Genomic DNA, 11,648 nt, shown 5'->3' on the forward strand with positions numbered 1-11,648 from the left:
AAACTGGTTCAAACTCAAAATTCAAGTATGTCAAGTATGACTTTGTTGTTTTGCTCACTGTAATTTGCGCTCGTCCTCTGTTGATTGGACGCACGCACAGTTTCGGGGAGGTGATGGGTGGTCCTTGTCCACCTTAAAAGCAGGTGATCCGGAGGACTGTAGGCATCTTCTCCGATCACCTCTTCTGCTTCTGGGTTTCATCTCTCTGTTACAAGCTGCAACATGTCTAAAGCGAAAGATTACAGCAGCCAGTCCTACTCCCCGGGCAGCACGGGACCGGTCAAAAGCAACCCGACCAACAAGAAGACCGACCCGGCGGGCAAATCCAGGGAGAAGGACGACATGGTTGGACTCAACGACAAGTTTGTCAGGTTGATTGAAAAGGTGCGTAAATCGCATATTTTCTCTAACAGTTTGGTTTAATTAACTAATTGGTTAATTTAGACATACTATTTATTAGTTTATTTGCCACTATTCAAAACGTGCTTGACAATTAGGCAGTAAAAAGACGTAGGTTATAACTAAATAAAAAGGCTATTATAAATAAGTTTATTTATTTATATTTATAAATATTTAAAATTATGGAACAGTATTTTTATTTCCCCCTCTTTTTGGTGGTAGGTTTTAGTGAGATATATTATAAATAATATTCTCATTATTTAACATAATTCAATATGTTTGTGAATTTTCCATTTCATTGAATTTGTCATTTATTTAGTTTGATTTATTTAATTTTTTCTCACTCATTTGAACCAATGCAACGTTTAGTACAATGACAAAGTAAGAACAAGACTTTAATGGAAAGAGGATAGCATTGGTAATAATATTATGATAATACCCTATAGGCCTACAATATGTGTTTCCAATCCGGGAGTATGACTTGTAACAGCCTGTGTCTGTTATTAATTATGTGACCTGAGGACATGAAAAGTGTCCTTTTGCAAGCTTCACTTCATGTTAACAATGGTGGAGGTATGCTATGTATGACGCCCCCTTGTGGATAATAAGATCACTTAAAGTCTGCGGTCTGTAAGAGTAATCAGTCCGTCAACATAACCTGCAATATACAGACTATGACTCGTGTACACTGTTGTTTTTTGAGTAAATTAGGTGAAACCAATACACACAGTGGTGTTTTTAGGTGGTGAATAAATGATAGGGCAACAACTACTTTGCACAGATGCAAAACCAAAAAAATGTCAATTAGCCACACAAAACAGGAGGAGTGTTGTTTTCCCACACACTGAGCACTTCGGGTCACTAGAGCCAAGTGGAAATAAAACACAATTTTAAAACAAAATCTAGATTTATATTAACTATAACCACACTTTATTATGTTGCCAGCAGGTGGGGCATGCTTGTTTGGAGTGTGTAAAAAAATCACCACACTTGTCATTGTCAACATTAACCACATAAAAATATAATATATATATAATAAAAATATTATCATTATCATTATTATTATTAATAATATATATATATATAAACAATAATAATGAGTTGTAATATACATATACATATATATATATAAACAATAATAATGAGTTGTAATATATATATATATATATATATATATATATATATATATATATATATATATATATATAAACAATAATAATGAGTTGTAATATATATATATATATATATTACAACTCATTATTATTGTTTTTTTCTTCTATTTTGTTTGCCTCTTTGCTGCACAATATTCAGTCCCTCCTTTATGTCTACAAGAGGAAAAAATAATAAAAAGAGGATATGAAGAATAAACTGAATATGTTGGCGCAAAGAGGCAAACATGTCTTTTCCTCCTGCATTTCTGTTCACCACCTTTGTCCATCTCTGTCTTAGGTGAAACACTTGGAGGGTGAGAACAAAAAGCTCGACACGAAGCTGAAGATCCTCAAGGACAAGGATGACTACGAGGGGAAAATCGACGACATTGTCAGGCAGCTTGAGAACCAGATGGAGCAGCAGATCGAGAACTTGATCAACGACCAAGAAAAACTGAAGGCTGAGCTGCTCAAGAACCAGGAAGAGGTGGTGGACAACAAGAAGAAGTTAGTGGGTCACGGTCGATGTTTAGACACACTTAACCTGAATATGTTCATTGATCCTGAAGTCATTTCCCTGTTTTCCACAGCTGCAAACCTTCATTCTTCATCTTTTATTTCGTTTTCTTTCAGGTTTGAGGATGAGTTCTTAAAAAAAGCAGAACTGGAGAATGAATTTATCATCAAGAAAAAGGTACGTTCATCTTCTTAAGCTGCTTATTTATTTAACCAAGCCCCAAGTTTGAAATACATTAGAGTACTTTTAAAACATTTCAGGCAACTGAAATCTATTTTTGTTTTGTATTTCAAACTCTGCGGTATTTAACTGCAGATTTAACCTTTGGCTATATGATATTGTGGAAGCAATTTTTGCGCTGTACCTGGGCGTCCATATACCTGTGTTTAAAGAGTATGCGTGTAACAGGACGTAGATGAAGGTCACTTGGATGCAGTAGATCTGGCTCTGGAGCTGGAAGACCTGATGGGGAAACTGGACTTCCTCAGGGTTGGCTATGATGAGGTAATGCTGTCTTTATTATATTTTCATTGTTCTCTCTGCTCTGTAAAGCTACAACCTGTTTGGCCTCAAGGAGACACATTGAACAATTGAACATAAAATAATGGAATTAAAAAAAAACTAACTCTGTCGTACCCCCGTCTGCCCCCTGCAGGAGATCAAGGAGCTGGATTCACAAGTCCAGAATGAGACTGTGGTCTTACATGACACCAGCAAACGCGCTCTGGACATGGATGAGATTGTTGACAGTGTCAAGAATCAGTATGCCAACATGGCCGCCCGCAGCAGGGAGGAAGTAGGGCAGTGGAACCAGAAAAAGGTGAGGAGAAGGACGATTATACCCAAAGAAGAAGACGTAGTACTTGGTAGTAACCCTCGCTGACCTACTAACCCTAACCATAACCATTCCAGGTCAATTCCTAACCTTAACCGTCTTGCGAGAGTTACGCAAATCAAGTGTTACCATCTAGACATGATCATGACGATGTGTGTCGTCCCAACACGTTTTTACAGGCTCTGTACAGTTACCAGCAGACATGGTGAAATGTGCCATCTTCCCCCTCTTAGATGGATTCCATGGTCCTCAATGCAGGACAGCGCGAGCAGGATGTGCGTGATCTAAGGAGGGAGATCTCAGACCTGGTGCGCAACATCCAGAGGCTGAACGGGGACCTGGAGGCTCTCACAAGGAAGGTTGTGATCACACAGATAAACACTCTCAGAGTTCAGGCGTATAGGCACATACTTTGTCCACCCAACCAACCTCTAAATTTCTCTTCACTCTGCTTTTATGTTAGGAAGAGTCCCTGAGCAAGGACATCAATGACGTGAGGACAGAAGGCAACAACAACCTGCAAAGGGCTCGGGGGGACATTGCCCAGATAGAGGAGGCCTTGAGGCGGGCAAAGCAAGACTTGGCTGGACAGATCCGCGAACACCAAGAGCTGATGAACCTCAAGCTGGCCCTTGACATCGAGATCGCCACCTATCGCAAGCTGCTGGAGGGCGAGGAGCAAAGGTGTGTGAGATCATGTTACTGTTTGTTATAGAATATACCACAATGAACTAATGCGTGCACTAACGACTGTCTCTCTCCGCTCCATCTCTGTGAAGAATGAACTACCTCATGCGCCACATAGGTGAGAACCATCTTGTTGCTTTTTCTGATTTGGTCGCTTTGTGGTGATATTTATGTCAAAAATATTTCCATAGTATTCCATAGGAGAAGTTCTTGAATAAGATAAAACAGTGGTTCCCAATTGTGTTTGACTTGTGACCTCTCATCATTCATGTGTCTAGAGTTGTGGGGATCTGGACCCGCAGGTTGGGAACCACTAATGTAAATGTAAATGTAAAAAAAAAATTCCTTCCAAATTGTACACCACTGAAGTCCTCAATATACCATAATGCAATGCAGCAAATGTGCACAAAGTAGCAGCTTGCCCGCTTTTGACTTAAAGCAACTCGCTCAAATCTTCCCTGTTAGGATGTTCCTGAAAAGAATTCTGGGAAATGTAGGAAATCGCTAACTGAGGCAGAGGTAGACAAAGGAAGTTGAAGGGAACTTTTAAATAATTATAACATCAAAAACAAACCCCTATGTATATATTTCATACATATCGACATTATTATGATTCATGATTGATGTCCCACTAAAATCAAACCTCTCTTTTGCTCAGCCTTCTAAAAACAAACCAATCAATTCCAAGTGATTACTTGCATGCAGACGTTTACCTGCCATCGACGCAACACCTGCCGAAGAAGCCACGAGCCCCAGAACCCTCCGTTGTGCCAGCAGAGTACCACGCCTCCAAGAAACGCCTGCTGATCCGGGTTGAGGTGGAGGCAGGCAGAGTTGTGTCTGAAAGCTCCCATTACACTGAAGATTGATCGGCACTGTCCATCACACCTCTGTCTGCAGCATTATAGTATATCCGTAAAATGTGACATCAAAAAGATCCAAATCAAACGCTTCAAGATTCACAATAGAATGGTCTCTAAATGCAATCATTTATCATTACGCTTGGTTCGTGTGCTTTCTGGCAGTCTAACAATAGCTTCTTGGCAGGATGAACGTTTGTTGATGTCAAGCAGTGTTTAAAAAAAAAAAGCTTTTCTTATCTTTGTTTGCCTTTGCAAAGTCTTGTGTTGTTTCCGATTTTGTCTTTGTGGAAAAGAAAATGATCTAACGCTGTAAAGGTTTGTTAATGAAGTGAAGATAAAGAACTTGTGGCATCGAGCAGGTTGTCAAAGGAGTGTTTCTGTTCTGTTTGTCCACCTCTTTGGATTTGTTCCTTCTCTCACGTGTATCTACATTTTTATACCTCAAATATGTCAAAAAGGATCACAAGGAAATCAGAAGTCATTACAGAGTTTACTGTTACGGTGACAAGTCGGCTACTTGCAATGGAATACAATGAATAAATAAAGCACAATGAACAATCTGTCTGAACATGTACACACATGAAGCTATAGTCCCTCAAAGAAAGACATTTTGGGGACTTCATTTTCTATCTTGCCAAGAGTTAGATGAGAAGATTGATGCCATTCTCGTATCTGTGCAGTAGCCTTAACGTGTAGCTGGAGCCAAGAGATGTTTAGCTTAGCTTAGCTTAGCTTAGCTTAGCTTAGTTTAGTTTAGTTTAGCAAATAGCTTGAAAAGAGTGGGTAACTGCTAGCATGGCTCTGTCCAAAGATACCTTCTAAAACTTATTAACATGTTATATCTTATCATAAATGGCAAACAGCGTTTTAAAATGTAAAAGATACAGATACCGCCTGTTATTTAAAGCTGCAGGTAGGCAGATTATATTACATTTGGACAGACACAGGCTATCTATTCCTTTCATTTCCAGGCTAAACTAAACCAACATAATCTTCTCATTTCACCCTCGGAACTAATTGACTTAATCCAGACACAATTTGGGCACAATGTGTGTGTCAGTGACTTTCCACTTGATACGGTCATTAAGAGCTGGTGCCTGTCTTCAATTTCCCCTCCTCCTGCACCGGTTGTCCTCGGTCTTCCTGACACACACATACACAATATTCCGATGTGGAAAACATACTGGAGCATTGTTTCACAACGCAACACATACGAAAGACATACAGACGGTGTACCCTGACCTCGTGATGATATCCCATCTCTCCTAATGTCCCATAGACGTTCAGACCTTGTCTGATCTTTAATTTGATTAAAGTCTGCTTCTCCTCTTCAGCTCGTCTATTTTCCGCCCACACACTGAACCGCATGTACACATTTAAAACCACACTTTGACTGGGGAAACAAAAAGCAGGACACATATTCTGTGTTTCATCAAGTCGCGAATAAAAATCTAATTTCCCTTGCTTGGATCTTTACAACAAATACAACTTTTAGTCTTCGAATACAAGTAGGTCTATTCGGAAGCAGCAGATGTTTCTCTGAAGCCTGCTTTTTACAGTATTTAACCGTCCTGTTTATAAAACATTTGGCAGAAACTGGAAACTCAAGAAGTTGATTAGTCGTGAGAACAACACTGCTCGGCATCGGCTATATTAACATTGCTGTCAGCGTCTAGAAGCCACCGAGAAAACAATTTAGCAAGCTCCAGAGACGTAATGCAGAAAATGAAAAAAGACATAATGACAGAGGAAAAAGATGAGGCCATTGGGAATATTAACATTCTTGTCAGACATATAAAATTATGAAGAAAAACTCTATAACCTACGACTAAAATGACAAGATATTAACTTATTATGCACCGATGCAAATTATAAATGCTGTTGTGTTTTTCTGCTGTTGTGAATTATGTCCTCCTGCGGGCCTGTGGGCATCAACCCCTAGCAACATCATTTCTTACAGATTCACCCTAACCCTAACCCTAACCCATAAATATTCATCCGTATTTTCTCAGACTGCCACCTCCTCTGATCCCTGTGTCCTTCCCCTCCACCTGTCTCTAAGTTTCTGGAGAAGTTTGTACGCAGGTTCTGTGTACTGCCTGTTAGCTAGGCCCAGCACCAGCGGCACCACTGCCATGCTTCCAATCCCCATGCACGACAGCACGATGTGAACGGTGGAGCTCCGCTTGGTGTCACTGATCAGAAACCCTATGCAGACGTGCATGTAAATGAGGTAGGGTACCCAGCACGCGAGGAACGTCAGCGACACCGCCACTACGCAGCGAGTGTACCGCAGGTTTAGCTTCTGCTCTTGGTCCGAGGCCTGACTTCCCCTCTCCACTGAACGATGGAGGCGACAAATATCCTTCAGCTGACCTCGGGTGATCCATAAAACTCGGCCAGTCATGCCAGCGATGGTAAGAATAGCAGGTAAGACGAGTCCATACACCTCCAAGTAGATGAAAGCATTGGGGAATACTCGCCTGTACGAGCAGCACGTTGTGTTGTTTGTCGAACAGTTTGAAAGCGGCATTGTATTTTGGCTACTTGCACAACAGCCGTTCCAATCGGGCCCTGTCCAGTTATTCCACCCGAAAGCAGGTAGAGATGCGTACAGAAGTGGCGGCGCCCAAACCGCAAGCAACGCCAGAGGGAAGTTGCGATGCATCCACAAGTTATTGTAATGCAGGGGGTCGACGATGCAAATGTAGCGCTCATTGTGGACCATTACCAGGTTGAAAAGGAACGCCAGGAAGAGGAAGTTTGGGAAAATGTGAGCCACCATGCAGGAGCTGAAACTCAACTCCCGGTTCAGACCCATTAGTGGTATGAAAGGCAGCGCCACGCCCGTGGACAGATCTGCCACTAACAGGCTGAGGAAGAAGTAGTTGGGCGTGTTGTGGAGCTGGCGGTTCCAGGCGATGCCCAAGATGATGGCGAGGTTGGCCAAGATGATGGCGGTTGACAGTGGTATGGTGATGGCATAGATGAGCTGCTCCCCAGAGAACAGAGCATGGGAGTCGTTGTAGTCCATCATGTGAGAACTCTACAGCCTGGATCCACTCCCGTCCAGGTACAGCTACCTTGCGGGGAAGGAGAAACACCGTTAAAGCAGCTGTAGAGGCCACACAAGCTGAAATGGTACTCGTCACAGCCACATGTATCATATCAAGTGAATTGAGAGTTTCTTCTAACCTTTTGTGATCATCAAGTTTGTTGAGCAATAACAGGAAGGAAGAAACTTGCAAAGGAAATGCGATTGAGCGCAGATTGAAAATGAGATTTAATAGGAAATGAAGCAGTGGGTGGAGAAGAGAACGCTGAACTGTGAGACTCACGATAGGTATAGTTATGGAAACCTCTTGGAAGCCAATTTAAGTCAATAAAAGCTGCATTCTCACAGTTTACAGGATACAACATGTATATACATTACTGGACCTTTACTTTTAATTCTTGAAGAAAACTTTATTTTCTCGTCAGAACAGTAACAACACACCAACTAGCCGGCACTGTTCCTTTCCATCATCTCTCTTCAACACTGAAACAAATGTAGCCCCTTTGTTAGCAAACAGCCGAGATAAGAGCACGTGAGGCCACTTTTATTTAATAATTCATCAGCTGGGACTGTAGAGTTACACCCTGCTTTGTGTCTGTTATATTTCAGAACGCAAGATCATCTGTCATTTACGGTCAAGGTAAATTCTCACAATGAACTACAATAAAGCACAAATATAGCCTATTACACATAGTTTTATATGTCTGTATGCAAACTTTATATATGATGATGATGAAATACATATTGCAGCAGACCAGTATTTCTAATGTCCACATACATTACATACAATTTGCAAACAAGCCCAATATACTGTAGGTCATTTTATGGTGTCAAAGTCCTGTTATAGTTTATATATTTACCGTCTTTATAGGTTCTTTAAAAGGTGAATACACAGAAACAAATTGCTTTCATGCAATTGTGTTTAATCTTCCTGGTTATATTGGATTTATCTTTAACTTAAATGTGTTATTTCCCGACGATTATTTATTTTGCATCACCAAACAATCCATGTAATGTAGTTAATGATGCGACTAAAACATATCACCAAATATGAACTTTTTGAAACAAAGAGCAACAAACTTAGGAAGACTTCTACCTTTTGGGGATGAACAGTCGAGTCATCTATCCTTTGACAAAGGAAATCCCCCCAAAAAATCTCTGTTCCCCTGCATGTCACATCCACAAGCAGACGATGCCCCACCCCACCATGAACCACAGGAGCGACTTCTTTATCCTTTAGGGTTCTTTCAGCTCCAGCAGCCTCACCACACACTACAAGGGACACAGAGTGAGCAGCCAAGGCTGTTCCTCTCAGATACTTTAAAGGGGAAGTGCACGCTGAAGGAGGCGGAGGGAGGAGGTGACAGCGCTTACACTGTATATCCATCTTTTTCTGATGGGGGATGCAGTGCCCACTAACCCTTCACCTACTAACTTGTTTTCAACACTGTCCAGGATTGCAGTGCATATCCAGGAATGGAAGAAGGATGGAAAGCTGTTATCGCTGCAGCCTGAAAATGATAATAACATTCCTGGATAACATCAGTAAAGGACTGACATGTGGTTTGGTTTCACACCCTCCATATTGGCCCCGAGACACTTCCGCAACAAATACTTACGATCCTTAAACCTAAACCTCAAGGGATGAAGATATGAAGTTGAAAACACATCAAATTGTTTATATTGTTTCCCTTGTTACACATTTAACCTACAAACCAGGAGAGTTTCTACCTTCGAACAACTGTTTGAATGTCTCTCAATCTTAATGAGCATTTTTAAGCTGTTTCAGGTGAAAAATAATGTTGTTTTTCAGAAAATTCAGAAGCTGTACAAACACAACTTTATTTAGAAATGTGGAGAGGAATGGGAATTTTGGGATAGCTCTATAGTTTTGAGGAATAAATGTTCTTATTTATTTTACTTTATTCAGCATCAGTGAAATGTTTTTTGGCTCAAAAGTGACATGGGAAATTAATAAATAAAGTAGCCTATATGTAGAAATTAATGAGTACAGCAATATAATATTATTGAATTATATATTGCCCCTTAATATATTTATTTATTCCTTTTTTGCAAGATTAAATAAAAACAAATTTTAATCATCATACACATTAAATTATTTATTTTCTCCTGTGTCACTTAGGGGCCCTTATAAAAAGTAGCATCCGCTAGCTAAGTTTGAACTGGAGCCAGGCAGCAGTTAGCTTAGCATAAAGACTGGAAGCAGCAGCTAATCTGTTGTCCAGAGTGGAAAAAGAAAAAGCCGCATTGTATCTTATTTGTTTGATTTATATACAAACAGAAAAGTAAAACCGACAAGTTTTACGAGGAGTAGCCTAACTGTAGCCTGTGCAGTGGCTAGCAGTTAACTCTCTCAGCGTTAACTTTTTCAAAATGTTTAACTATTTGTCTAGGTTTAGACTTGTTATACACAAGCACAGGACAAGATGTATTTGGTACTTTAATTTGGCCCTAGTCTGACCTAAACAGATACAGACGCTACGTACAACAGTGTGTACGTCTGAATTCATAACAGCTGTCACACACGTCTCATATTTAAACACAGCGATGGATGGAAGGCCGGTGGTGACCTGGTCTGTTACCCAAACACAGAGACTCCTTCACTGATAGTCTGGTGCTGGACGAGATGGACGACCCGCAGTCAGATAATGGTTTTTAAACAGAGACGTTCCCGAGACTGGGAGCGTCTGAAAAGACACTACGCAGAGAGGACAAGCTGGACATGAAACCACAACATCTTCACATTTACAGAAGGAGAAGACGGAGCATCTTGGCTTTTCTAGAACACCAGATCCTATTCAACATTGCATGATCTAATCTTGATTTTCTTTATACACAGTGGAAATATTTAATGTGATATGATTAATTAAATATCTCAGCTGGCAAAGAGATCAAAGCTTTTTAGTCAAGCTAGCTAACGTTAGCTAAAACGTGACTCCAGCTAGCATGGCTTACACTTCAGATATCTAAAGGTTCTTGAAGTGGAACTCATTTCTTTTAGGACTTTTATTTCTACTGATATTTAAGCTCAATTTATCATAAAACTTTGATTAACATTTTATCTCCTTTCAGCTTTCCTTGCCACTTTTTCGAAAAAGTTAGCTTTTACTAGTTGTTTTGCTTAATTTGTTTTCACTACAACCAGAAAGTAAGCTGAATACCACAAGCTGTTGAGTAAAAATGTATAATTATTGAAACATTTAGCAATATGTCGCTTAACTGAATCCCTTTTTCTTCTTCAGTTATTGTCCTGATCTCTGCAAATGCTCCAAAGTGTGAAACAGATGTATTTTTAATGTGTTTGTCGCTTGCCTCCACTTCCTTCAGACATGTTTACTTTGGCACCAGCACCGGTCTCTCTCTGCTCAATCAAGCCGTTTGGCATCTGTTTTCAGCGCTGCAGAATATAAACTGCAATTTAATAGATGCCGCTTTGGCCCTGTCGAGGTCTAAAGGTGATAATCCTTTAGGCCAATCCTCGCCTTTGTCTTTACCACGCAGGCTGACCTTTGAGGCCAAACACTGCTGTGACAGATGAGAAAAATATCCTGCAGCCATGAACGCCACAGTTGACAGGTGCTTATTTCCCCCTGGGTGCAAATTGAGCTCCATCCCAGCTGCATGCAACAATTCTGCTGACACGTCGTCTACGGAAATCTTTTTTTATTTTGTGCATCATCAACTATGTTTTTACAACGCTTTCAAGAAGCACACAAACATGTTTGTGTGTGCACGTTTTTACTGCCTGCCTGTCCGGGTGAGTTATGCATGGACACATTTAGACACAATGTCTGAGTGGAGGATCCAGGTACAAGGAAGAAGCACTCGTGTACAGGATACTGATTGCCGGTTGTTTTTCCTCATTGTAACGGATAGCCAAGAGGAGAGGAGACAATTAACAGAACAATAGAGTTCGAGGACCAGAGGAGGTTTTGGCCTTGAAACAAGACTTTCAGAAGTGTGTAAGAAGGAGCAGGAAGGAGTGCAGCAGTGGTGATCGGATGCCACGAGTTAGACAGCATCACAAGGAGTTTCCTCTCTGGTAACTCTGGTCTTTATCAGGGTGTTGGTAACCAATCACAGCACTGACTCACCCCTGATATCCAGAACCATTAACACA

General features: G+C 40.7%; 2 protein-coding genes across 2 annotated transcripts; one reads left to right on the top strand and one right to left on the bottom strand.

Moving 5' to 3' along the window:
- Positions 1-24: 24 nt before the first annotated feature.
- On the top strand, positions 25-4,807 carry LOC115021746 (keratin, type II cytoskeletal 8-like). Its single transcript, XM_029452383.1, has 9 exons — positions 25-384; positions 1,849-2,057; positions 2,184-2,244; positions 2,476-2,571; positions 2,723-2,887; positions 3,136-3,261; positions 3,366-3,586; positions 3,682-3,707; positions 4,248-4,807. Exons 1-9 carry the CDS (start codon positions 223-225, stop codon positions 4,253-4,255), a joined length of 1,074 nt encoding a protein of 357 aa, XP_029308243.1. The 5' UTR covers positions 25-222; the 3' UTR covers positions 4,256-4,807.
- A 1,653-nt stretch (positions 4,808-6,460) lies between these two features.
- On the bottom strand, positions 6,461-7,489 carry gpbar1 (G protein-coupled bile acid receptor 1). The gene has a single exon (XM_029452394.1). The coding sequence runs from the start codon at positions 7,487-7,489 to the stop codon at positions 6,461-6,463; it is 1,029 nt and encodes a 342-aa protein (XP_029308254.1).
- Positions 7,490-11,648: the final 4,159 nt, after the last annotated feature.

This window comes from Cottoperca gobio, chromosome 2, assembly GCF_900634415.1.
Source record: "Cottoperca gobio chromosome 2, fCotGob3.1, whole genome shotgun sequence".
Classification (NCBI taxonomy): Eukaryota; Metazoa; Chordata; class Actinopteri; order Perciformes; family Bovichtidae; genus Cottoperca; species Cottoperca gobio.